Here is a 27,937-nt window from a genome sequence, read left to right as displayed (position 1 = left end):
ATCAGCAACAAGCAAGCTCAATAAGAATTTCCTGATCAACTCACACATTCATCTGATTTTGTTTAATCGTACACATGAAAACTGGGGGATTTTCTCAGGTATTAAATAATGTTTTTTAAATAACCACCCTTCAACCCAAAATATTATACTTATGATGTTTCACAGTCTAATAAAACACTAAGAAAGTTGGTGTTTATTATCCTGGCCCCAGAGTAGTTTCATCAAATCTTAAGAAGCAGTTCTATTCGATTCAACTTTACCACGGCACAAAGACCAAGACTACATGCTTTCTGGAAATTCATTTACTGCTTTAAAGCTTTTAACTGTTCAGCAGTTACAGAAAAAGTTTTAATCAAAGAGAAAAATATTTACATTTCAAATACAAAAGAAAACTTGAACTGATTCTTGGTTGGTCTCTAAATCCCAACCACTCCCTTGCTCGTGTTTTTACCAACCCTTCATATCCACTCAACACGTATCCATTCATCCTGTGGTACTTACTAAGCATGTATTTGCACATGCCTTTTCTGTGTCAGGTTTACTTTGATGCGGAGCTTCTGAACAAAGCTAACTGAGTTTGTCCACTGAAAAGTTTCACGTTTTTTGGAAAACCAAAGCTGTTACACTGTTTCCCGATCTGCCTCCAAAGCTGAACGTGGGTGTTGGCAGCTCTTCAAAAAGTTCAAATCCTGTCAGACAAGATTAAAATATTTTTAATAGGGGCTGAACCCCACAGTTAAGGGAAATGTGTATTAATGACGTACTCGCCAAGCTTTTATAAAACTATGATCCCAGACGGAATTTCACGCGGTAACTTTTCAGTTCCACTGGGTGCACACCCAGTAACACTTTAAATCAAACAAGTATCAGACAAGACCAAAATCAAACTGCGGAAAAGAGCCTTTCCATCCTCCCTCCTCCGGTTTCTTCCCCACTTCCGGTCTCTTCCCCCCACCTCCGGTCTCTTCCCACTCAAACTCCACATCCCGGTCAGCCTGATGCAGCCCCTGCAGGGAGCAGACGCCGTGCGCTCAGGTGATAGCGGGTTTCGGGGGACCGTTCGGAGCGCTTTCTCTGTAGTAACTCCATCCACGTCGCACACATTAAAGCACTTAACACAGAACAGTCCAACAACGTGGAAATAAAACGGAATTTGGAGATGAAAAGGTTCCAGAGATGGATGGTGGTGATGCAAACGTACTTAGTGTCACAGAATCGTACACTTTAAGAGAGGTAAATGGTAAATCTTACCTTACATACATTTTACCACAACAAAAAAAGAGTTTGTAACCAAAGATCAAGACCCAAACTGAATTAAGGATCTGGGAAGAAAAGATAGTAGGAATTTTCAAAGCAGCAGTGTGGTTTTTAAATTAACATGGATTCAAAAGTCCTGGGTTCGAGTCCCAGCTCGACCACTTACAAGGTGAAAGACATGCTACCAGCATCCTCCCTTTTTACACAAGGAGGTTACACATACCAGTGCCGCTACCTACCTCATCGTGACTCTATAAAGATCAAAATAAGATCATGATTTTCTAAAGATCCAAATAAGGTAACATGGCGTTTTCCTGAACTACAAAATAAACAGAAATTTAACACTTTGGGGCGCCTGGGGGGCTCAGTCGGTTAAGCCTCCGACTTCGGCTCAGGTCGTGATCTCAGTTCATGGGTTCAAGCCCCACACCAAGCTCTGTGCTGACAGCTCTGAGCCTGGAGCCCACTTGGTATTCTGTGTCTGGCTCTCTCTCTGTCCCTCCCCTGCTCATGCTCTCTCTCTCTCTCCTTCTCTCTCACAAATAAACACTTTTTTTAAATGGAAATTTAGGGGCACCTGGGTAGCTCGGTTGGGCCTCCAACTTTGGCTCAGGTCATGATCTCACAGTTCACCAGTTCAAGCCCCGTGTCAGGCTCTAAATCAGGCTCTGTGCTGACAGCTCAGAGGCTGGGGGCTGCTTCAGATTCTGTGTCTCTCTCTCTCTACCCCTCCCCTACTCATGCTGTCTCTATCTCTCATAAATAAATAAACTTAGGAAAAGTTTTTTAAAAACGGAAATTTAACATTTTATTATTTTGTTTTTAAAAACCAAGACAAACAAGATTGGGAAGTTAACCATGGTTTTCCCTCAGTGATGGGACTATTAGTTTGGAGGTTAGATTTTCATTTTTCCTTGGGGAGGGTGGTGTCGGCATTTTCTAAGTTTCCATGCTTTACAAGGTACTTGGGTGGCTCAGTCGGTTGAGCCTGCTTCGGATTCTGTGTCTCCCTCTCTCTCTTCCCTTCCCTCACTCGCACTTTGTCTCTCTCTCTCTTTCTCTCCCAAAAATAAACAAACATTAAAAAAACTTTTTTTTTAATCTTTTTAAAGTTCCATGCTTTGAGCTTCAGCTCTGAGAAACAGAAAAAATATAAAAGGATATATATTATTGTATTAACTGGTCTTTTATACTCGGTTTCACTGTGCATTCTAACTCATACTCTTAACCAAACTGCACCAAATTTTAACAAATGACCATATATTAAAATGCTCATTAAAACTGATTATAAGAAAACTTTTCCAAAGCAGGACAGGCCTCTAATGGAGTCACTGTGGTGGACATACAGGTACAAAACCGATCTGTATTCTGAAATTTTACACATGCTTAAAATACTTTATTATAAAAACTTGGAGAAAAAATGGAGAGGTCTGTGTGAATTTTCCAGGACTAATCTTTTAACTCTTTGAACTAAAGATATAAAATTGAAGTTATTATATTTTAATAGATAATACACCGAAATTTAAAAAGTGGTTGTATTCCAGTGATAGGTAACAAATGCTTTTAGTTTTTTGCTGTTGTTGTTGTTGTTGTTGTTTAATTTAGGAGAGAGCGAGCACATGAGTGCACGTGAGAGGGAGAGAGGAGCAGAGGGAAAGAGAGAATTTTAGGCAGGCTTCACACTCAGTGTGGAGCCCAACGCAGGGCTCAATCCCACGACCCTAGGATCACGACCTGAGTCAGAACCTCAACCGACAGAGCCAACCAGGTGCCCCACTTTCAGTTCTTTTAATCTGTATGCTCTGTGTTGGGGTTATCGACATTTTTCAATCTTTTTCATAGGGAATTTGGATTACTTTTGTAGTAAAATAGTTTTCGAAATTGTTTTTAATTCAGTAGTTTTAAGAAAGTCCAGTTGCTGGGGTGCCTGCATGGCTTAGTTGGTTAGGTATCCGACTTTGGCTCAGGTCATGATCTCACAGTTCATGGGTTGAAGCCCCGCATCCGGCTCTGTGCTGACAGCTCGGAGCCTGGAGCCTGCTTCGGATTCTGTGTCTCCCTGTCTCTCTGCCCCTCTCCCGCTCATGCTCTCGAGTGCATGCCCGCACTCGCTCTCTCACGCTCTCTTACGCTCTCTCTCTCTCTCATAAACATTAAAAAAGAGAGAGAGAGAGAGAAGAAAGTCCAGTTCCTTGGACATCAAATTAGAACATCCCAATATTTGGTAAATGATTCAGGTAATCCTCACCAAAACAAATGACAACATAAAATGTTTATATATAGATATAGCTATAAAGGAAAAATACAAGATTTATTTCAACAGTTTTATGAACAGTTATGTTTCAAATAAGGAAAGAAGCAAAAAGTCTTAAAAGACCGGTGAAGCAAGCTTCATTCTATGCAGAAGGGACCATGGGGGCCGATCCTGAGAGGCTACTGACAAGAGCCTCCGCAGTGACACACAGTCCTCTGTGCGTTCGGTACCCAGCTCCAAACGGCAGATTCTCAGAGACGCAAATGCCTAAAAACTGTCTTCCAGTGTACATGTTAACATTTCCTGCTGTAACATTTTGCCTATTTAAATTCTGTATCAAGCTCTAAAACTGAACATAAGTTAGAGGAGCGCTCAGACACATACACAATTTTAAGGACTCTACCAGGCTCAAGTCTGTTCCTCATTATCAAAGACACACAAATACAGTTTCGTCTTGTGGCTCCAGGGGTAAAAGAGAACACCTGTATTTAAGAACCGAGAAAGAAACTCGCCCTACACGGTGCTGACTCCGAGCATTGATTAAAACCGTCAAGCCTCGGGAACAGGGAAAGACTATGGACGTGGGGCCTCAATAGTTCTAAAGCAAACAAATTTAACATGGAAGATAGTAAAATTAATGGCACGAAATACAGGACAATAAATCACCTATAATTCTTGTTTTCCAGAGGCAACAGTAATGAAACCACAGGCTCACATTTCAAGCCTCAAATACTTCAGGTTTTACATTCTGTAACACGCCAAAGTCACCGAAAGCACACAGAGACCTGCGTTAGCTGTTCTCCCTCCTCCTGCCCATTCCCTCCTTACCAAAAAGAAAACAAACTCTAAGGTAAAGTGCATGCAAAACAGTTATAAGTTTGTTTCCCATTAGCTGGGGACAACTGAGGTTCAAAATCTAACAAATTTAGCACCATATCTTTTATTAACATTCCATCCTAAAGATTCCTCCCACTTCTTCAAAAAAAAACCTTCATGCTAATCTGCAAAAAAGAGTCTATGAAGACAAACAAACAAATACTAGTTCTGGATTCTCAAGGCACTTTCCCAGAAATGCCGGCGCACTGCATGAATAAACTGGCAGGTAATACATTCCTTAAGCTATGCGAGGAGCAGTCTGCCAGAGACCTCAGAATATTTGTGTACAGGTTATGCACCCTCAGTTCTCACAAGACCCCACTTAGTAGACACAGTACTAATCACACTTTCCCGATGGGGTGAAAAAGGTTGCTAACTCGGAACCAAAACCACGGAGAAGGGAGAGACACCCCCAAGAGCCAACAGGTCATATTTCTACTACAAAGTCTCTACCTTCTGTTTCTGTGCCAAGTTGAAAATAATTGTTCTACATACACTGAAAATAAGATAAAGCCTAAATACCTAAATGACCATCAGCAAGACGAAGAAGAAGGTAACTACAGAGTTAAAACACTCATCATGTAAGATTTTTAAAAGTACTACTTCCATCTGCGTATTACTGATTAACAGTATGTATCAGTTTGCTAAAGTCAAGCACAACATACGTGCTTTCTGTCGGATTCTCTAACTAAGAGAGTATATGGCTTAAATGAAGAACTGAAGTTTTATAGGCTCATGTTAGTACCTAACTGCCAGGATTTCTAGGAAAATTTTAAAAAGGACTCTGGATCTCTGGATATTATTTTTGTCCTTTGCAAATGCAGTTAAAAGAGAAGAAAAGCAGACAATTCCCACAAATGGAAAAGTAAAACGCCACAACACCAAGGAAAAGAAAAACCGATTTAAGTACATTAAACTTGAGGTAAGCACACATTTAAGCAACAGAGAGCCATTTACCTTCACTGAATTCATTTAGCAACTCTTCCTTGGTCCAATTACATGAGGTTATTAGAAAAAAGCCTTTGACGTTCAACACCCCGGAGAGGGATTTCACATACTGCTTCCTCTTCTCAATTGCACTGTCAGGATTAAGGCTAATGGCATCAAAAGTCCCCTTGTCAACACAAATATGAAATCCAGACAGCTCTGTGGAAAGATTCAAAAAGTCTTCTACCTATATTAAAAACCAATGTCTTTGTGAGAACAATTAACATACATTCTTTATTTACTGAATTTAAGTGACAATCTGTAAAAGGTTATAGCTAAAAGGACCAATTAATTATGATGGCATTTTACATACAATAAACATATTTTCAACTTTATAGCTACTTTTATGTGCTTCATTCCAAGATCATTAAAGCTAAGGTTGGTAAGACAGACTGACAGTGTTTCCTGGACATTCCAAATCTCTACAAATTTGGAAACAAATCAAAGCCAGGTGTACGGCTTCATAACACCAGTGCATAATGAAGCTCGCAAGCCTGGTTGATGAAAACATTATTCCTGTCAAAAAGTAGCATATTTGGGGGCACCAGGGGGGTTCAGTCGGTGAAGCATCCGACTCTTGATTTCGGCTCAGGTCATGATGTCACGGTTCGTGGGATCGAGCCCCGCACCAGACTCAGCATTGACAGTACAGAGCCTGCTTGGGATTTTCTCTCTCCCCGTCTCCTTGCCCGTTCCCCCACCTCCCCTCACAAGCATGCACCTGTGCACACGATCTCTCTCTCTCTCTCAAAATAAATAAATAAACTTAAAAAAAAAAACCCAGAATATTTGACGCATTCTTAAAGAGGGCAAAAAGTATGTGGAACTCAAACAGGTCGTCAGAAAGGAGAGGTTTTCTGGCCGACATGACTAGTTGTGTCATGTGGAGCAAACTTGGTACATCACAAGTTCTTCGGCCCTGACTCAGCAGCTCACAAAGAAACTAATGGATTTACGGAATGGCATGAAGCTAAGGAATGAAGTGACTCTTTAAACTGCAGTTACTTCACTTGATAAATACGCGCTTTGGGCTGTGACAGTCCTGCAGGAACACAGCGCTCATTCGCAACAACGTCTGATCACATCAGCAGCTCGGGGCGCGGTGCCCTGCCTCGGCCGCATGGGACAGTCACAACTGCCCGGTGAGCCTAGTTCTGAGGAGCTACTTTGAAAGAGTAATACAGTGACTGTACGTATTACCGAAAACACTCTGATTTAAAAATGTGGATTTTGTTTATTTGCATTTGAACATGGGTTTTTCCCCTCCTCCCTCACACCAATGTAATCAGTATCCCTGAAGCAAAAAATGACTGCCTTTCCTAAGAGCTAAGTTGAGAGAGGCTCCTATCCGAAATGTCTGTATAAAAGTACTCATTTATTCCATACGTATTTCATGAACAACCGCTCTATGCAGGGACTTTTCAGTCCCTGCAAACATAATAGTAAACAAAAAAGAAAGGGTCCCTGTAGGAGAATATATCATATGTTCTCCACACTTGATCTTAGCCAAAAGGCCGAGAAGCGAGATCTTATGTTCTCTAAAGGAAAGACAACAAATAAATAATTTTAGACAAAGTGGTATGAAGACCATATAACCCAGAATAATGAAGACAGTGAGTGACTAGGAAGAGAAATGTTTTGGGAAAGGTAGTAAAGAAAGAGCCAAGAAGGTGATATTGGAGCACAGATCTGACTGACGAGAATGAGCCACACAAGCTAAGATCTGGGACAAGAATATTCTAGGCAGAGAGCAAAAGGTATACAGACTGGAAAAGAACAGGCTAGACATGCTTCAGGAGCAGAAAGCCAGCCAGTGTGACTGGAATACAGGTGATAAAAAGGAAAAGAGGTAAGAAACGAGGGGCTTTGTAAGACGGGGTGGGGGGGTCAGATTCCATCCTCAACACACTGGGGAAGCCCTTGGAGACTTGTGAGCAAGGCAGTGACACGAGCTGACTGATATTTTAAGAGATCACTCCACTTGACCTGTGGTCGTGGACAGTGGGGTGGCAAGAGCAGAAATGGAAAGGCCCAGTAAGAGGCCACTGTAGCCACACAGGCAAGAAACGACGGCAGCCCGGACCTAGGAGGGAACGGCAGAAATAGCAAGGAGTGGTCACAAGCCTGACGGACTCTGAAGATAAAACTAACAGAACTAGAAACCAGACTTAAAGGAAAGAGAAGAATCAAGGATGACTCCACGGGTCTCGGGTGAGTACAAGAGGTGACACCAGTACAGAAATGGGAGAGACTGGGATAAAGCAGGTTTAAGGAGAAACTGAAGAGTTTCATTTCAGACGAAATGAAAGACCATTAGCTATCCAGGCAAAAGCATAAACTATGCAGTTTTTATATAATTCTACAGCTCAGAGAAGCTTGGGCTCGATATATAAATCCAAGAGCCATCATCTCACAGATCACGGGACACAAAAATAAACTAAGTAATCTTTGGTGGCATTACACCACTTCACGTACTTCGAATTTTTGGATCTAGCCGATCCAGAGTGAGCTATTATTTGTGTTTGCAAACGTGAGAGGATGAACACACGTGCACACAAGAAGAGAAAATACCTTCCCCAAGCTGACTAGACTGAACACTTTAATGGTTACTTAAAATGTGTCAATTTGGCTTATTTATAATGACTCTTCACTTTATGAGTTCAAAAGACATTGTCAATAAGTACTCTTTAGAAATATTTAAACTTTATAACTTTTATGACAAATAAGTTACAGTAATACAATAGTTACCTTCAACTTAATGTTAGATAAACCTTCTTTCGCTATAATACTTCCAGAAAGCTGTATTGCAGAAGGAGAGTAATCAATTCCAGTAATATTAGAAAATCCAAATTTTGCCTAGAGACAGAGAAACAATTTTATACTTTAGTTTAAAGTAAAGGCTTAACATACTGCTCTGCTTATGAATTATAATATTCCTGTAGGGCTGGGTCTGTTTTATTTCACAGAGCCAGTGACATACACTGTCCAATAATACACACTGTTTACATTTTATTGTAGATCTGAACAGCAACTAAGAGTTTAAATTTATATCAAATGACCATTCATTTGTTTTTATAGTATTTGATTTCTATTTCAAAAGAAAATTCATTCTCTCAAAGATCATGAGAACGCACATTTAATACTTTTACCCTCAAGCAGAAAAATGTAATATTAACTTCTGGTGTTGATATGCTCTGATTCACACATAAATCTATCATAAATTTTACTTAACACAATTAAGTTATACGAATAAATAAAATGCATACATAGCAAGTTCTTGAAAAATTTTCCTTCAGTGTGATTATAAATTATGCAATTCTACATCCAGCCATGTGACTGACCACCTTACACTTGTAAAGTACTTTTTTGGTTTTGAAATGTTTACAAAACACATGTGAGAGCAGGTATTAACATCCCCCAAAGAATTCAGACTCACTGGGCCTGAGAGTTTTGCGCCTAACGCTACAGTCCCCACTGCCTACTAGCCATATGAACCCACCGGGGAGTGTGCCTGTGGGAGAAGTATGATGGTGTCTGGTACTCAGCCCCCCCGCCCCCAACACTATACTGAACTTTTTTAGAACAATCAGACTACAGGTTATTTCAAAGGAAATTTGAAGAAAAGCAGCTGGAAAGTACAGTGTAGTCTAAAATTCTCTTCCTGCTCTTCAATATTTACACAATTTCTTTCCTTCAAAACTTAACATATGCCAACACCATCCATTAAGACTCCCTCAACTTTTCAACGCAAGGTGACTGATTCCTAATCTAAACTCTAGTAACATGTTGACTGTTTTCCACAGGATTCTGCTACCTTTGACTATTCTTTTCAACCTAAAAATCTAATATCCACTCTTTGATGCCAACCTCCTACTCTTAAAGTTGTCTCACTCCATACTTTTCGTGATCTTCATTTTCTCCCAGTTTCCCTCAATTCCTTCTACATCAGGAATCCAGGATATTCTATTTACTCTTACCAGTTCCCTCTTCTCCCATGCCTGTCTGTTCTTACAGCAGAACTTATAAAACTATCATATATAGATGTTTTAGGTTTCTAGAACAATCATCCAAAACCTCAAACTATCTCCCAACATTTTTTCACATTTGGGTTCTGGCACTGAGGAGAAAACAAGCAGACATTCAAGGAAACAACTAATGACCAGAAACCATTCTTACAAGCATGACGATAACAATTGCAACAACCAACATCTAGGGATCAATCCAAGAAAAGACATGGACGATCTCTACAGAGACAACTACAAAATATTAGTGGCAAAATAAAAAGAGCTAAATAAATGGAGGAACCTATCATGTTTGTGGATTCAGAGACTCAGTACTGTTAAGATCTAAACCCTCCCCAAATTCGATGCATCCTAATCAAAATCCTAGGATTTTTTTTTCCTGAAAAGCAATGAGTTTAAAATTTAAATAAATATGCATCCTCCCTGAATTAGTCTGTAAAGTCAGTGCAATCCTAATCAAAATGCCAGGTGTTCTTTTTTTTCCTGAAAAATGGTAAGATTATTCTAAGATTTAAATAAATATGGGAAAAGTTAATTAACAGCGGCCAAGACAACAATGGAGAAGAGATCAGTACTGGAGAATTTACATCAACCAAACATGAAAACATTAGGCTGCAGAAACCAGGACAGCAAGGCACTGGCGTAAGGATAAGCAAACAGCCCCAGAGGAACAGAACAGAGGAGGGGCACCCAAGGGGCTCAGTCGGTTAAGCATCCAACTTCGGCTCAGGCCATGATCTCACAGTCAGTGAGTTCGAGCCCTGCATCTAGCTCTGCGCTGGCAGCTCAGAGCCTAAAACCTGCTTCGGATTCTGTATCTCCCTCTCTCTCTGACCTTCCCCTGCTCATCACACTGCCTCTCTCTCTCTCAGAAATAAATAAAACAATAAAACATTTAAAAAATTAAAAAAAAAAAAAGAAAAAGAACAGAGGATCCAGAAACAGATCCAAGCACACACCACTATATGGCTTATAACGGAAGTGCAGGGCGGGGAAGGGATGGGCATTTCAATAAATGGTGCTGGATTACCTGGATAATCATGAGGGAAAAAAAAAACCCTCAAACTTTACCTCCCAACATACACACCAATTTATCAGAACCTAAACATGAAGAAAACATTAAAGCTTGTAGAAGAACACACAGGAAAATCTCTTTACAACTTTGGGTAGGCAAGGTTTAATATATAATATTCAAAAGCACTAATAATTTTTTAAGTGATATATTAAACTGATGGAGATATTGGCAATACAAATGTCACATATTCAAAATATATAAAGAACTCCTACAAATCAATAAGAAAAACACAGGCACCTCAATTTTAACATTAAGCAAAAAAAACTTAAACAGGCATTTCACCAAAAAGAATAGCCAAATAGCCAAAATGTATATGAAAGTATGTTCAACATCTTTAGTCATCAGGAAATAATAATACCATGAGATGCCACTACACAGCCCTGAGAATCACTGAAATTGTATAAACTGACAAGATCAGGGGTTGGCAAGAATGGGCTTCTCATACACTCCAGGAGTGTAGACTAGTACAACCATTTTTGGAAAACTGTTTGGCAGTACTGGTAACAATCCAGTACTAGAAACAGCCCAAATGGGGGCGCCTGGGTGGCTTAGTCAGTTAAGTGTCCGACTTTCGCTTAGGTCATGATCTCGCGGTTCGTGGGTTCGAGCCCCGCGTCGGGCTCTGTGCTGACTGACAGCTCAGAGCCTGGAGCCTGTTTCAGAGTCTGTCACTCCCTCTCTCTCTGACCCTCCCCTGCTCATTCTGTCTCTCTCTCTCTCTCCTAGAAATAAATAAAACATTAAAAAAAAAGAAAGAAACAGCCCAAATGTCCATCAACAGGAAAACGAACATATAAATGAATGAATGACTACATAATTAAATTGTGGTATTTTCATATCGTACAATAATAAATTACAATTAAATGAAGCAACCTAGTGCTTCACCTAACAGTGAAATATTGAAAGCCATGTTTGAAAAAAGGAACCTCACAAATCCGTGTTTAACAGAAGCATCCAAAAAAAAAAAAAAAATCAAGTGCATAAGCATATTACCATTTAGATCATGCCCAAAACACATAAAACTCAAAGTAATGGACAAAGGATCATTTTTTCAGAAAATGATGGTTGAAAACAATATTCATACACCAGAAAAAAAGAACCTCAACCAGTCTCTCAAACCTTACAGACAACTTAACTCCAAAAGAACCACAGATATAAATATAAGAGGTAAAACTTTTTAAACTTTCAGAGACAACATGGGAAACTACCTGTGTGACCCTGGGTTAGGCAAAGAGTTCTTTATTATGACAACAAAAGCAATCCATATGAGAAGAAAGTTAACAAACTTTTTTTTAAGTTTCATCAAAAGCAAGAACTTCTACACTTCAGAAGATACTATTAAGAGAATTTTATAAAGGGGCACCTGGGTGGCTCAGTCAGTTGAGTGTCAACTTTGGCTCAGGTCATGATCTCGCATTCATGGGTTCGAGCCCTGTGTTGGGCTCTGTGTGGACAGCTCAGAGCCTGAAGCCTGCTTCAGATTCTGTGTCTCCCTCTCTCTCTCTCTGCCTCTCCCTTACTCGCAATCTGTCTCTCTCTCTCAAAAAAAAAAAATTTTAAACATTAAAAAAAGAAAGAATAAAAAAAGAAGCCAGAAAATGGGAGAAAACACTTAGAAATCACATACCTGGCAAAGAACTTATATCCAGATTACGTAAAGAATCCTCAAATCTTAACAATAAGTAAACAATCCAATTTAAAAATAGGCAAAAAATGTGGACACCCATTTCACCAAAGATAAGCGAATGGCAACTAAGTACATAAAAAGGTGCTCAATATCCTTAGTTATTAGGGAAATGCTAATTCAAACCACAATGAGAAACCAGTACAGCTAATCTCAAAGGTAGCCTAACATACGATGATAGATATCAAAATAGTGGTTAACTTTAGAAGGGAATGTGGGGGGGAGCACACAAAGGGGCTACTTCTATGGTGCTAACAATGTTTTATTTCTTGATCAGGTTGGCGAGTTACACAAAGTGTTCATCTTATAAAAGCTATATATTTAATGACCATTTTTCTACATAAACACATTTAATAAGTTGACATTAAAAAAGAAAGTAACTTCTCTTAAAAGACTACGTATCTAGTTGGCTGCACCAGTGAATTCTACCAGGTTTTTTTTATTCTTTTTTTAAAGTTTTAACTTACTTTTTTTAGAGAGAAAGAGAGAAAGCATGAGGCGGAGAGGCACAGAGAGAGAGAAAGTTAGAGAGAGAATCCCAAGCAGGCTTCCACACTGTCATCACAGAGCACGACATAGGGCTCGAACCCATGAACCGTGAGATCATGATCCAATCCAAAGTCAGACACTTAACCAACAGAGCCACCTAGGCACCCCTCTACCAAACATTTAAAGGGAAAAAAAACACTACTCATTAATAAACTCTTTCAATAAATACATTCTTATTTAATGATACTGGTGTAACCTGATACTAAAATTTGACAAGAACACTACAAAAAAGGACAATTACCCCATCTTTCTCATGGACAGAGCTGCAACACTCCTAAACAAAATATTAACAAACTGAATCCAATAATATATATAAGTTGGGTTTCTTCCAGAGATGCACTTAACATTTGAAAATGATCAGTGTAATTCACCAACACGAATAGCCTAAAGAAGAAAATTCATATGATTATCTCACAGAGATAAAGGAAAAACACTTGACAAATAACAAGACTGGTGAGAAACACACACACACACACACACACACACACACACACACACACACACTTTCAGCAAAAGAGGAATAAGAGGAAACTTCTTTAATCTGGTATTAAGTGATCTATAAAATAAACAACAAACTTACAATCTAACATCATACCTAACAGTGAAATATTCAAAGTAATCTCTGAAAGGGTGAGAAAAAGACAAGGATGTCTTCTATTATCACTTCTCAACATTCTATTAGAGGTCAGAGACAGTGTAACAAGGGAAGAAAAGTTATAAAGGATTGGAAAGGAAGAAATAAAACTGCCATTATTCACAGTGTGCGTAATTTATAGTTAATCACTGAACAACATAGGGGTTACGAGTGCAGACACCCCTCACAGTCAGAAATCCGCATTTAACTTTTGACTCCCACAAAACTTTACTAATAGCCTATTGTTGACTGGAAACCTTAAGGATAACATAACAGTCAACACATATTTTGAATACGTATCACACACTGTATTCTTACAATAAAGTAAGCTAAAGAAAAGAAACTGTTATTAAGAAAATCATAAGGAGGAGCATCTGGGTGGCTCAGTCAGTGAAGCATCTCGCCCTTGATTTCAACTCAGGTCATAACCTCACGGTTCCTGAGTTCGAGCCCCTTGTCCTGCTCCACGATGACAGCACGGAGCCTGCTCTCTCTCCCTTCTCTCTCTGTCCCTCCCATGTTTGCACTTACTGTCTCTAAATAAACAAACTCAAAAAAAGTATAAGAAAACTACATTTACAGTACTGTATATATATATATATATTTTTTTTTTTTTTTTTAAACACAAATAAGTGGACCTACATAGTTCAGACCCGGGTTGTTCAAGAGTCAACTGTATATGTAAAAAATCTGAAAGAATCTACTTAACCTACTAGTCTTAAAGGATAAATCATGGGGGACCTGGGTGGCTCAGTCGGTTAAGCATCCGACTTCAACTCAGGTCATGATCTCACAGTTCGTGGGTTCAAGCCCCGCGTTGGGCTCTGTGTTGACAGCTAGCTCAGAGCCTGGAGCCTGTTTCAGATTCTGTGTCTCCCTCTCTCTCTGACCCTCCCCTGCTCATGCGGTCTCTCTCTCTCTCAGAAATGAATAAAACATAAAAAAAAAAATTTTTTATTTAAAAAGGATAAATCATTAGCCTTTACAAATAAACTATTAAAATCCAAAAGAATCTACAGGTAAACAAGAGAATGAATAAATAAAACTGCAATACAATTAAATCTTATACAACCCTTTCTCCTTCTGCCACCTTGAGCCTGTGATGGCAAATATTTCCTTCCAGCCTCCTGGAAGGCTGTGGTCCAAGGCCGTTCTTGCTGGCTATAAGCATGGTGTCCAACACCACAGGGAGAGCACAGCTCTACTTAAAATTGAAGGCGTTTATGTTCAAGATGAAACTGAATGCTATCTAGGCAAGAGATGTGCTTACGTGTACAAAGCCAAGAACAACCCAGTGATTCCTGGTGGCAAATCAAACAAAAGTAGAGCAACGTGGGGAAAAGGAACTCGTGCTCATGGAAACAGCGGCATGATTCATGCCAAAGTCCGAAGCAACCTTCCTGCTAAAGCCACTGGCCACAGACTGCGAGCCATGCTGTACCCCTCAAGGATTTAGACTAACGGAAAAGTAAATAAAGGTGTAGATGTGTAAAATCTTGTAAAAACAAACAAACAAAAAACCTTAAACAGCAGTGAAAATGAATGCACTACTCCTACACACAACTTGAGTGAATCTCACAGAATGTGGAGAAGACACTAAAAAGAATATACACTAGATTCTTCCATTTAGACATTCAAAAACAGGCAAATTAATCTGATGTTAAAACTCCTTGTGATTAATGGTTACTTTTAGAGACGAAAGAGGGAGTAACTCAGAAAGGACTGCTGGGGAGTTCAGGGGAGTTTCTAAAGTCTGTAATATGTCTTGACCAGGGTGATAGTTCGTAGGTGATCATAGGTGTGTTCACTTTGTGATAATTCATTGAACCACACACTTTTGATTTGTGCACTTTAACATACATATGCTACACCTTGATGTTTCAAAAACATTTACTATAAATTTTTCTAATCATAGTCCACTGCTTAAGACATTTTAACGGTGTGTGTGGGGGGGAAACATTTTAATGGCGGGGCACCTGAGTGGCTCAGTAGGTTAAGCGTCCAACTCCTGATTTCAGCTCAGGTCATAATCTCAGGTTTGTGGGATCGAGCCCCACATCAGACTCTGCGCTGACAGTGTAGAGCCTGCTTGGGACTCAATCTCTCCCTCTCTCTCCACCCCTTCCCCACTAGCGCTCTTTCTCTCAAAGTAAATAAATGTTTAGAATAAAACGTTAATGGCTCCCCATAGCCTAAAAGTAAAATCTAACCTGTTAGGCATGACATATTTGGCTCCTATTTTAACTTAATCCTCATCGCCATCCATCTCAAACAAACATTTTCTATTCTAATTTACCAAATTATTTACAGGCTCAGACATGCTATGCTGCTTCAAACCTTTATGTCTTCTTTTTTTGAGATTTTTTAAATTTATTTTTTTATGTTTTATTTATTTCTGAGAGAGAAAGAGACAGCATTAGCAGGAGAGGGTCAGAGAGAGAGGGAGACACAGAATCCAAACCAGGCTCCAGGCTCTGAGCTAGCTGCCAGCACAGAGCCCAACGCAGGGCTCGAACCCACAAACCCTGAGATCATGACCTGAGCTGAAGTCGGATGCTTAACCGACTGAGCCACCCAGGCGCCCCGAGATTTTTTATTTTTTTTAAGCAATCTCCGCACCCAACGTGGGGCTCGAACCCACAATCCCAAGATCAAGAGTTCTCATGCTCCACCAACTGAGCCAGCCAAGCACCCTCAAACCTTCATGCCTTTAAACAGTTTCTATTGCTTGAAATTCTCCCTCTTTATACCCCACGCACACTCACTACACCCTGCCAGTACAATTTCCACCCAACTTGGATGTTAGCTCCTCCAAGGCCCTATATTTTCTACATTTTCAGGCTGCCAGTGCAAATACAAGCCTTGGCCCATGGAAGTCATTCAACAGATTTCACCATTGTAGGTGTATCCATATGAATTAAGACAGTAGAGCCATCTAGGAGGAAGCGTGTTATCATTTCCTCCATAGCACAAGCCCCAGCGATGAGCACACTACAGGCACACTACAACAATGACGGCCTAGTTAGTAGCAGAACCTGTGCTGAAACTCAGTTCCATGGACAGAATACTCTTCAAAACCAAAGATATACTCCCCAAAGATAAGGTATTTCTGTCCCACTAGAAATGTAAAAAGTCTTCTTCTTTTATACACACAGATTTCTAGAGTTTTGAGCTAGAAGAAACCAATTAAGATCACCTAGTCAAAAGTTTTAGGAAAGAACCTACACCCAGAGAAATTAAGCGGCTTGCTCAAGCTCAAGGTTAAGGCCAGAAGGGCCAAGACTAAGACTCGGATGTCCTACTTTCTCACAAGCCACGTAGCCTCCTTTTGTACCATGTGACTTCTCAAAGCAGGCGGTACAGCTGCTCTACTACTTTAGATTCACAAGCTTAGAATCCTCATTTGCCAGATTTTTTAAAATTTCACTTTAAAATTTGGCTTTGACACAGGAATACTAAAAGTACCAACAAGTTCAACCAAGAAAACACCATTTCCAGTTCCAATATCAAGCACTGAAGCGTCCAAAGGAATCTCGCGTTTTTGCATCCACCTTATTAGCCGATTCATACTCTCTTCTCCAAACCTATTAGAAACAGAGAATCCGTTACTCAAATACCAGAGGAACACAGAGCAAAGATTACAACTAGATTCCATTTAAGCAGCTTATTCATTACGCTCGAGTCAGTCTTTTTTGAAAGTAAGCAGTAGCATCTGTGACTATTTAAGCTTCACCTCTACTAGTACTTAAGAGAAAACACCCTCAAGAATAGAATAGAATAGAAAGAATAGAATAGGGTAAGGTCAATATGCTATTTATTAATGTTTCTCTACATCAGCACTAACACTTGTGTACAGCTCACAATGTTACTGCTTATTGAACAAGGACAATCACAAGATGACAGTAATTTCCTAATACGGGTCTCCCCCCTCTAACCGCAAGTAGAACATTGCAATGAAATCTTTCCTATGGCAAAGTGGCACAGAGCAAAGAGGCAATTACCAGTAATTTATATGGTAAAATTTTATGAGCATTCCCAGACCTCAAAAATAACCTCTCTTAGGCCTAATACCTTAAGACACATCTTGCTAACAGATGTACAAAATAAATCAAGACAAAGCACAGACACTGTTCAAAGCTATGGCAGCTTGATGCTGGGATGCTAAGAGTAGTTCCTGGGAAGGAGCCTGGCAGCACCAGCTTGCTGTTAGGGGTGGGCACTGCCTCTCTAAGGGCTCATGATGCAAAACAAACGGTGAACGCTATTTTTATTCTTCACCGTTTTTTGTAGAAGTAAAAATCTTCGGGCACCTGGGAGGCTCAATCGGTTAAGCGTCCGACTTCGGCTCAAGTCACGATCTCACAGTTTGCGAGTTCAAGCCCCACGTCGGGCTCTGTGCTGACAGCTCAGAACCTGGAGCCTCCTTCGGATTCTGTCTCCCTGGCTCTCTGCCCCTCCCCCACACACGCTCTATTTCTCAAAAATAAACATTAAAAAAAACTTTTTTTTAAAGGTAAAAATCTTTGGATTTCAGTTAGCAAAACAGGTACTAATGTTAAGTCTTTCATAAAAACCAACGGGCATAACATAAATTTTCAAAAAGCTGGAGAGGGGCACCTAGGTGGCTGAGTCAGTTAGGCATCCGACTTATGCCCAGGTCATGATCTTGTGGTTCACGAGTTCGAGCCCCGCATCAGGCTCTATGCTGACAGCTCAGAGCCTGGAACTGCTTTGGCTTCTGCGTCTCCCTCTCTCTCTGCCCCTCCCCTGCTCATACTCTGTCTCTCTCTCTCAAAAATAAATAAAACATTAAAAAAAATTTTTTTAAGCTGGAGATACCTCCATAGCTATCCAACTTAAGTCTGGACCATTAAAAGTGGGAGAAGAGAGAGATTCTTTAAATCTACCCACTAAAGCCAGAATCAGTCCAAAGTTCCCAAGAATTTTAGGCTTTCTTTAGGATAAACACTTAAAAGACACACACACACACACACACACACTCTCTCTCTCTCTCTCTCTCTCCTGAATCACAATTCCACTATGTTTTCTAACTCACCAGATTTCGCCTGTATCTCCATATTCTTGGAAACTTTGCAGTTCTCTCTCATAGACAGCATTCCAACTATATAATCAAATGCAAAGCAAGATTCTTGAATTAAACTGCATTAAGAATTAAATATGTTTCTAATACATTCGAGGTACTTATGACAGAAGTTTAAAACATTATTGTACCATCAATACACATAGATCCACCCCTTAACATCCCTGTGTTAAAAGTATGAAAGACACCGACAAGCAGTATAAGTTTACACGTGTAGAGTGCTACAATTTCTGACATATTAAAAATACTGTAGGTTTTACCTTAAAAAAAAAAAAATACAAGCAAATATTTGTTCAAGGATCCCTAAGTCCCAAACACAAGTCCAAAACTTGACTGTAGATGCAAAGTGTCATTACAGCACATTGCAGTCTAAAACATGCAAACACAAAGATTTGCTGTCAATTCCCGGCTTACTCACGAAGGAAATTACCAAACGTAAGCTCTGCCTAAAAATTAACTCCAAGTTTAAGACAGGCTCCTTTTAAGTAGTCTTCCCATCCTTCTCTTCCTACTTCATCTCTCTAGAATCGCCGCTCCCTCTCACCCCTCCAACTCAGCTCTCATCCTAACCCTCCTCCGTCCTTCGTTCATCCATCTATTCATTCGTTCATAATTACTGAACATCGATTTAAGGTCAGACCACTTTCTTCGAGCCCAAGATGCCCCACTATCGCCTCGCTCCTTCCTCAGGTCACCCTTCACTCCCACCCCTTCCAGCTCCCACATCCCGACCCCATCCCCTAAGCCTTAGCAGTGCCCCCCTACCCGTGCCCACCCCCACTACGGCCAGCCCACCTCCTCGCCCTTTCCCCAAGCCTGCCCCTCGGGTTCGAGACCCCTACGAGGCCTCCCCACGCGCTTCGAAGAGCATTCCGCACCCTACGAGCTCTTTACACATCGACCCCCTGGAAAGCTTCTTAACCGCCTACAGGGTGGCCCCTCGGGATTCCGGCCCATCAACCCCGTCTCCACTCCCCCGCCTCACCTTCCACGTGTCACGCCCCCAGGTCCTCCCCATCGTCCGGGGCCCCATACCCCTCCCGGTCCCTTTCCCGGGGCCCAGCCCTGGCGGTGCCGCTCACGCTCCCCCGCGGTACGCCACACTCACTGCTCTCGAGTCCCCAGCGCCGACGGGGCAAAGCCATCCCCTCCGGGACTGCCCCCTCGGGACCGCACCGGGGACCCAGCGCAGCCGCCGCCGGCGCCGGCGCCAGGGTTCATCCCGCTCCGCGACCCAGAGGGCCGTTGGGGCCGCCATAGAGATGAAGCACGGACAGAGCGGCCTTGTGGACGGCGCCTCTAGGCGGCGGGAGGCCGCCCGCTCTACTGCTCCCGGCCCGGCTTCTTTAGCTCTGCTCTGGTCCTGAGTGCGAGACTGAGCCTCGCCTCCCTCTCTGCCCCCTCCAGCCAAAGTCTGATGCACCCCCTTTCTGAGGTGCCCGCCTAAGCGCCACCGCATTTGGGGACTGCTGTTTCTAAGGGGCTGTGGAAAAGAAACAGATCCAAAATGGAGTCAGTTTTGCTAACACTCGCTGAGGCTTAATACCCAACTTTGCAGCTTCAGCCTCTCCCTAGAGTTGAATTTTTTTTTTTTTTAGATTTTATTTTTAAGTAATCTCTAAACCCAACATTGGGCTCAAACAACCCGGAGATCAAGAGTAGGTGCTCTTCCGGCTGAGCCAGCCAAGCACCCTTCCCAGGAGTGGAATTTTTAATTTTTTTTTTCATTCATTTCTAGGAGAGAGAGAGAGACAGCGTGAGCAGGGGAGGGCCAGAGAGAGAGGGAGACACAGACTCCGAAATAGGCTCCAGGCTCCGAGCTGGCTGTCAGCACAGAGCCCGACGCGGGGCTCGAACCCACGAACCGCGAGATCATGACCCAAGCGAAAGTCGGACGCTCAACCGACTAAGCCACCCAGGCGCCCCAGGAGTGGAATTTTAAACCAATCTGGAATTTTTCTGGTGGGCACTAGTGAGGTAATCTGCCTGACAAGACCCCCTGCCTTCCCTTAAGGGAAGGTGACCGTCCCTAAAACAATCCACTTATTAAATTATTATTGAAATATAGTTGACAATGTTACATTAGCTTAAGATGTTGAAATAATCCATTCGTAATTTACTAGTCCCACCTTCGGCCTATAAAAACCTTCCATTTTGTACAACTCCTCAGAGCTCCCTTCTTGCTACATGGGATGTTACCTGTTTCATGAATCATTGAATAAAGGCAATTAGATATTTAAAGTTACTCAGCTGTATTTTTTTTAACAGGACTATTCAAGGTATTGCATTTTGGAAAACGGCTGCAGGGGGAAACCCCCACTAAATAGGCGAAGCCAAACTGCTCACTGCAAACGCACAAATCACCTCATGTATTCATGTCATGGTCAGATCTGGAAGGTAGATGCGACAGCCCACCACGTTATTTGGCTTCCTGGTCAGAAAGCTAGTTTAATTTATAGCCGGAATTCTGCCTTAAAAATAGTATTCTACCCTCTTGGTACTTGACATCACTGGTGGACATGGGAATTTATGCCCAGGAAATAAATGCCTTATTACACCCACCCCCCAGACAGAAATATTCCAAAAATGAGGATCAGAGTGTTACGGAAGAAAGTGCTGGGAGTCAAGATGCCCGGATGCCTGTCTTAGCTGTGCCCCAAGCCAGGCACCTGATCTTGTCAGAGACTCCTAACCTTTGTGTGTTTCAACTTCCTCACCTGCCCCACTCCCGAAATACACAGTGACTTCTTATACCAGGTTGCTCCCTACCAATGAACCTGAGATTCATCTGCCTCTTGGTCTGACTACCATTGGGAGTTCTGCAGTATAATATGAGAAATCTTGTAGGCCAAAGGTCTGGGCAGTTTTCCATAGCAGCCATGAACTATCTACAGTCAAATGTCCTAGGCCAGGCTCTCGAAGGCTTCTAATAAGGCTGCCTTCCAACCAAATGGAATGTTTCCTAGGCTACGTTTCTGTTGACTCAGCAGACAGAAGTCCAATAAGTCCCTAGAGGTAAACGGCATCAATAGTTGCCTCTCCAGTTCACAGAAATCCCAATTAGGACCAAATGTGCATCTCCTCCTATAGAAGATGTTCCAAGATCTTCAAGCAACCGCTGGTGATAGACTACAGTAAAAGACAGATGGGGACCCGTGTATATAGTGATTAAAGAACTCAAGAAAGAACGTAAGTAACCTTATTACAGTGTAATAAAACCACCAAATGCTACAGCCATTTAGTGCTGCTCTGGGCAAATGGTTGTTTTGATCTTTTGTAGACTCTAGATGCCAGAGAAAGCAAGCTTGAATATGACCAAGTCTTAAACAGTTTTAGGTTCTAATTAAGAAGTATCCATGAAAGATAAGGCCGTCTTCAATCTGGTGTTTTGCCAACACTTAAGATGTTTTTGCTGTGTGTGATGAATGCTATAAACAGTTGTTGGTATGGAGCCCTGGAAGAACCCTCTGTTTATACAGAGTTCCTTCTGTGGCTCCAGGACTTTTCTGGCTGTTTAGTCCCGATGGCTGTGTGGGGCACCACCTCTGATCACCCGGGGCAACGGGATTCTTATTGGAGGGTAGAGAAGCCCAATCCGCGTGGAGCTGCCCATCGCCAGGGAGAAGGTGGAATGTGCCAAGGAAAACAGTCTCTCTCACCAGGTGCCCGTTACCTCGGCAGGGGAGGCTCCTTGAGTACTCTGGGCGGCCTCGTCTCCCTCTAATGTCACCGATCACTGCAGCCTGGAACCCTGCTTACCTCCAACTTCTCTGAAACTGTGCTTTTAAGAGTTCTCAAACCCTTCGCAACTGGCAAACCTAGGGTTAAGTTGCAGGCTTCACCTTCCTTGATCCTCTGTAGTGGTCAACACTGTTAGGACCCTTTTTTTTTTTTTAATTTTTTTTAAATGTTTTATTTCTTTTTTGTTTTGTTTTGTTTATTTCTGAGAGAGAGAGAGAGAGAGACAGCGTGAGCAGGGAAGGGTCAGAGAGAGGGAGACACAGAACCCGAAGCAGGCTCCAGTCTCTGAGCTAGTTGTCAGCACAGAGCCAGACGTGGGGCTCGAACCCACGAACCGTGAGATAATGACCTGAGCCGAAGTCAGACACTTAACCAACTGAGCCACCCAGGCGCCCCTAGAACTCTTCTTGAAAACCCCTCCAGCACCACCTGCTCTTAAGTGAGCCTTTTAAACATTTTTTTAATGTTTACTTATTTTTGAAGGAGAGAGAGAGGCACAACGTGAGCAGGGGAGGGGCAGAGAGAGAGGGAGACACAGAATCCGAAGCAGCTCCAGGCTCTGAGCTGTCAGCACAGAGCCCGATGCAGGGCTCAAACTCACCAGCGGTGAGACCATGACCTGAGCCGAAGTCAGACGCTTAACCGGCTGAGTCACCCAGGTGAGCCTTTTAAACAGGAAGGTAGGCAGGCAGCTCTGGAGCTGGACTCAGGTTTTGAGCCCTGACCCTATCATGTGTGACTACAGGCAAGCTCTTTAACTTTTCAGGGCCTCAGTTTGCCCATCGTTATACTATAATAAAATAATAATAATAATAATGCCTGTGGCATTAAATGAAGTAAATTCTGGGGCGCCTGGGTGGTTCAGTCAGTTAGATGTCTGACTCTTGATTTCAGCTCAGGTCATGATTTCATGGCTCATGAGTTCGAGCCCCGCATTAGGCTCTGCACTGATAGTGTGGAGACTGCTTGGGATTCTCTCTCTCTCTCTCTCTCTCTCTCTCTCTCCCCCTCTCTCTCTCAAAATAAATAAATAAACTTTAAAATAAGTAAATACTGGGGCGCCTGGGTGGCTTAGTCGGTTAAGCATCCGACTTTCGCTTAGGTCATGATCTCGCGGTCCGTGGGTTCGAGCCCCTCGTCGGGCTCTGTGCTGACTGACAGCTCAGAGCCTGGAGCCTATTTCAGAGTCTGTGACTCCCTCTCTCTCTGACCCTCCCCTGCTCATGCTGTCTCTCTCTCTCCTAGAAATAAATAAAACATTAAAAAAAATTTAAAAAAATTTAAAAAAAATAAATAAAATAAAATAAGTAAATACGGTAATTCCTGTGAAATCCTCCATGCCTGACACATGCTAAATGCTCACTAAATGCTAGCTCAGCTTCTTCGGTCATAACATGGGATTCAAAATGGATCTATTTCAGAGTGTTGTCGAGAAGTCTATTCCGTAATAGACTGTGCACGTGAAGAGCTTAGAACAGCCTGACGGACGGTGAGTGTTCAGTACTCATTAGCTATTGTTCTTACTATTCCTGACTTCCAATTTCACCCCCTACCCCCAGCTCCAGGCTTTTCCGGGCAGGTGCCTAGAGGTCCCTTGTTACGTTAAACTCAACCTGTGGAAAACCAAACGTTCTGGCACTGCCTCCTCCCCCAACCCCAGTGCCTCCGAACCCTCTCTCCCCTGTGTTCTCCATTCACGTGGCCCCTGGCCGTCGTGCCGTCAGGCAAAGCAGAGCACCTCCCTGGTTTTGTCCTTCCCCCACTCTGCACACAGCTCCGGTCTCCCCCGGGCCTCTGGGCTCAGGGCCCGCTTTTCCAGCCTGTCCCCACCACCCTGCCTTCCCTTGGGCGGCTGAGGCTCACAGCTGTCTGGGGCCACTGCCACCCCTTTGGAGTAGACCTCCCTCAAGCCGCTCAGCGCTAGGCCCCTTCCTGGTCCCAACCATCCTCTGTGCCCCTCTCTTCCTCCACGGAGGCCTCCATGACTCAGCTGGGTTTTCTCTTCTTCCGTGCCTGACACCACTCATTCCTTTACTTTGCATTTTCTTACCTGTTCATAGACTACAGAGTCTTGAAGTCCTGACTATTGAAGTCCTGAACTTCAATCCCAACTTAGTCCATACCAGGGATGACCTTGGGCAAGTCGCTTAATTGACACCTTTTACGTCTCAGCTGCCTCGACTGCCTGGTGGGCATAGTGAAAGTGGACTTTCTTGTCTCTTTTAGACCCATCATCGCAGTGTGGCGTTTGCCTGCATCCCTGCACCTGCAGAGAGGCACGGGGTTCTTTTGATAAATACATAGAAATGGAACCTGACTCTTTGCATTGTTTGCAAGTTGCATTTTCCCTTAAGAATACTGTGGTGACGCCAGTCAGAGTGGCTAAAATGAGCAAATCAGAGAACTCTAGATGCTGGCGAGGATGTGGAGAAACGGGCACCCTCCTGCACTGTTGGTGGGAATGTAAACTGGTACAGCCCCTCTGGAAAACAGTGTGGAGGTTCCTCAGGAAACTAACATTAGAACTCCCTTATGACCCAGCAATAGCACTGCTAGGAATTTACCCAAGGGATACAGAAATGCTGAGGCATAGGAGCACTTGTACCCCAATGTTCATAGCAGCACTCTCCACAATAGCTAAAACATGGAAAGAGCCTAAGTGTCCATCAACAGATGAATGGATCAAGAAGATGTGGTTTATCTATACCATGGAATACTACATGGCAATGAGAAACAATGAAATCTGGCCATGGGTAGCAACATGGATGGACCTTGAGGGTGTTATGCTGAGCGAAATAAGTCAGGCAGAGAAGGACAAATACCATGTTTGCACGTATAAGAGGATTAGGAGGAACTTGACCGAGGACCAAGGGGGAGAAGAAGGGCGGAAATGGTGGGGGAAAGGGAGAGAGGCAAACCATGAGAGACTCTTGAATGCTGACAAAAACTGAGGACTGATGGATGTGGGGGGGAGCGGGGGATGGGCATGAAGGAGGGCACTTTGGGGATGAGCACTGAGTGTTATGTAGAAACTAATTTGACAATAAACTATTTGTAAAAAAAAAAAAGAATACTGTGGTGAGGGGTGCCTGGGTGACTCAGTCGGTTAAGCTTCGAATTCGGCTCAGGTCATGATCTCACCATTCAGAGTTGGAGCCCTGCATCGGGCTCTGCGCTGACAGCATGGAGTCTGCTTGGGAATGCCTCTCTCTCTCTCTCTCTCTCTCTCTCTCTCTCTCTCATTCTCTCTCTCTGTCTCTCTCTTCCCCTCCCCAGCTAGTTCTCTTTTCTCCCTCTCAAAATGAATAATGCTTAAAAAAAAAAAGTGGGTAGCTGAGTCAGTTAAGTGTCCGACTTTGACTCAGGTCATGATCTCACGGTCCGTGGGTTCGAGCCCTGCATCAGGCTCTGTGCTGACAGCTCAGAGCCTGGAGCCTGTTTCAGATTCTGTGTCTCCCTTTCTCTCTCTGCCCGTCCCCAGCTCGTGCTCTGTCTCTCTCTGTCTCAAAAATAAATAAATGTTAAAAAATGTTTTAAAAAATACTTCGAATATTGTGGTGATATACTTGGAGGTTTTTTCTTATAAGAGCCTATAGATCTCTTTTATCTTCTAAACTACTTCATGACAGTAGAAATGATGGCTAGCATTCAGCAGGCTGTCGCTGGGTGTCAGGGACCATGTTAAGCATCCATTATGCTATCTCATTTACTCCTTAAGATTGCCGCATCATGCAGGTGCCAGTATCCTCATTTTACAGAGGAGCAAACCAAGGCACAGAGAAGTTGTGCCAGGTCACACAGTGAGTGCCAGACCTGACAATGGAACCCAAGCGATCTACTTGAAAGCCTGCCTCATCACCACTGCATGGGTGCATTCTATCAGCGTAGAAGTTTTGCTGAAGGTTTTCGTAAGAAGGCAGTCCAGAGGAATTACAGCATACCATACACAATACCACACCCTAAAACTTCCTTATTCTCATCTCTCTCCAAAGTTCAGACTCTCGCTGCAGCCACTCATCTCCCTCTTTTCTCCTTCTCCCTGAAAACGCTATTGGTCCATCTGGCTCTTTCCTCTCTCATCTCCTCCTGAATCTCAAATCTCTTTTTCAGGGGGCCACCCAAGGCGCCTTGTAAGTAATGAGCTTATAGCTTGTATTAGCTTCTTTTATCTCCGTCCCCCTCTGGCACCTGCTGAAAAAACACAGCCACCTTCTGTGGGACCCTCCCACTTTACATGCAACATTCACTCCACAAGCATTCAGCAGGCAGTGCAACCACGTGTTGGGTCATGTCTCCACCCCACGCAGTGTTACTAGTGCTGGACCGCGGCAGTAAGCAAATCAAAGATGAATCCGTGTCTGCATGCAGCTCACATGTGCCAGGGGAGAGACACAGACAGCATGCTGAGAAATGAATACAATAGGGATGATGTTGGCTGGTGATAAGTAGGAACGGGGAAGGGAAAGCAGGGAAGGAATATTGAGAAGGTGGGGTTGGGGCTGCGGCCTCGTTGGGGTGATAAGGGAAGGATCCTCTGACCGGTGGCATGAAGTGAAAACCTACGACAGGTTCTCATAGGTTATATCCCCAGGGAAGCAGAGTCTAAGACAGAGAGGAACACAAGAGAGAAGCTTACTAGGGAGAGCTCTCAGGATCCCCACCTACTGGGGAAGGGAAACAGACAGAGCTGGCCGGAGGAAGTTGCTGGACTGGGGTACCCTTGCAACAGCACCACAGCACGCACCTCTTCCCCCTGCAGGGCACCCTGGAGCTGGGGTGGAGGGAAAGAGGTGAGCCTTTATCCATCTGCACTGATGAGGCAGTGAATGTTGGTTGCCCAGAAAATGAGGAACGACCTTAGGCAATGACACTATACTGAGGGTAAATGACACTATACTGAGGGTAATTCCATGAGAAAGGTGACAACTTCCTCAGCTGGGGAAGAAGCAGGGGACGGTAGAATAATAAGTCCCGCAAAGGTGGGTATGGGTCCCACAGCAGAGCACCTAGAGCAGAGGTAAAGGAATACATCTTGCAACTATCTGTGAGAAGAGCACTCTAGGCAAAGGGAACAGCAAGTGCAAAGGCCCTGAGGTAGGATGAAATAGACTAGTGTAGCTGAAGCAGAGTGAACAAAGAGGGCAGTAGTAAGAAAGGAAGTCAAATGAGTAATAGGAGCCAAGTCATTACAAGGTTTGGGTCTAGACCAAGAAGCAACATGCTTTAAATTTTAAGTTTAAATTTTAGCCTGACCAATTTAGTTGCTATGTTGAAATTAGATTTGGCAGGGAAGGGGTTAAAGAACACAGGGTTTCTCAACCTCATGCAGTTTAGGGGTGGAGGTGGGGGGGGGGTGTCCAAGCTTGTAGGATGTTTAGTAGCATCCTTGCCCTCTAACCACTAAATAACCTGTGGCTCCCTCCGCCAAATTGTGACATCCAAAAATGCCTCCGGACACTGCCAAATGTCCCCCAAGGGGTAAAATTGCCCCAGTTCAGGGATCTTGAGTTACAGACTGTTACAAAGATCCATGAGGAGTCGATGATTTAGACCCCCCATGTAGGTGACAGGGGTGCTAGCGGTGAGTTGTAGGATCCTCCATATATTTTTAAGACTGTGCTGACTATGGGGCCCCTGGGTGGCTCAGTGGGTTAAGCATCCGGCTTCCGCTCAGGTCATGATCTCATGGTTCGTGGGTTCGAGCCCCGTGTCGGGCTCTGTGCTGACAGCTCAGAGCCTGGAGCCTGCTTTGGATTC

General features: G+C 43.0%; 1 protein-coding gene across 2 annotated transcripts; it reads right to left on the bottom strand.

Annotated features, from left to right (window-relative positions):
- Positions 1 to 284: 284 nt before the first annotated feature.
- Positions 285 to 19,680, bottom strand: EEF1AKMT2 (EEF1A lysine methyltransferase 2). Of its 2 annotated transcripts, none has more exons than XM_039237941.1 (6): positions 19,548 to 19,680; positions 18,395 to 18,460; positions 16,808 to 16,922; positions 8,123 to 8,230; positions 5,345 to 5,561; positions 285 to 689 (listed from the first exon to the last, which is right to left on the bottom strand). In XM_039237941.1, exons 1-6 carry the CDS (start codon positions 19,658 to 19,660, stop codon positions 595 to 597), a joined length of 714 nt encoding a protein of 237 aa, XP_039093872.1. In that variant the 5' UTR covers positions 19,661 to 19,680; the 3' UTR covers positions 285 to 594. The 2 variants fall into 2 exon arrangements, with proteins under 2 accessions (XP_039093872.1, XP_039093873.1); XM_039237942.1 differs by lacking the exon at positions 19,548 to 19,680 and adding an exon at positions 19,318 to 19,352.
- Between the last annotated feature and the right edge of the window lie 8,257 nt (positions 19,681 to 27,937).

Source organism: Hyaena hyaena, unplaced genomic scaffold (assembly GCF_003009895.1).
Source record: "Hyaena hyaena isolate Hyena2069 unplaced genomic scaffold, ASM300989v1 scaffold_129, whole genome shotgun sequence".
In the NCBI taxonomy this organism is placed as follows: domain Eukaryota; kingdom Metazoa; phylum Chordata; class Mammalia; order Carnivora; family Hyaenidae; genus Hyaena; species Hyaena hyaena.
The sequence above is the reverse complement of the archived record's forward strand: the minus strand, read 5'-3'. Positions and strand labels throughout refer to the sequence as shown.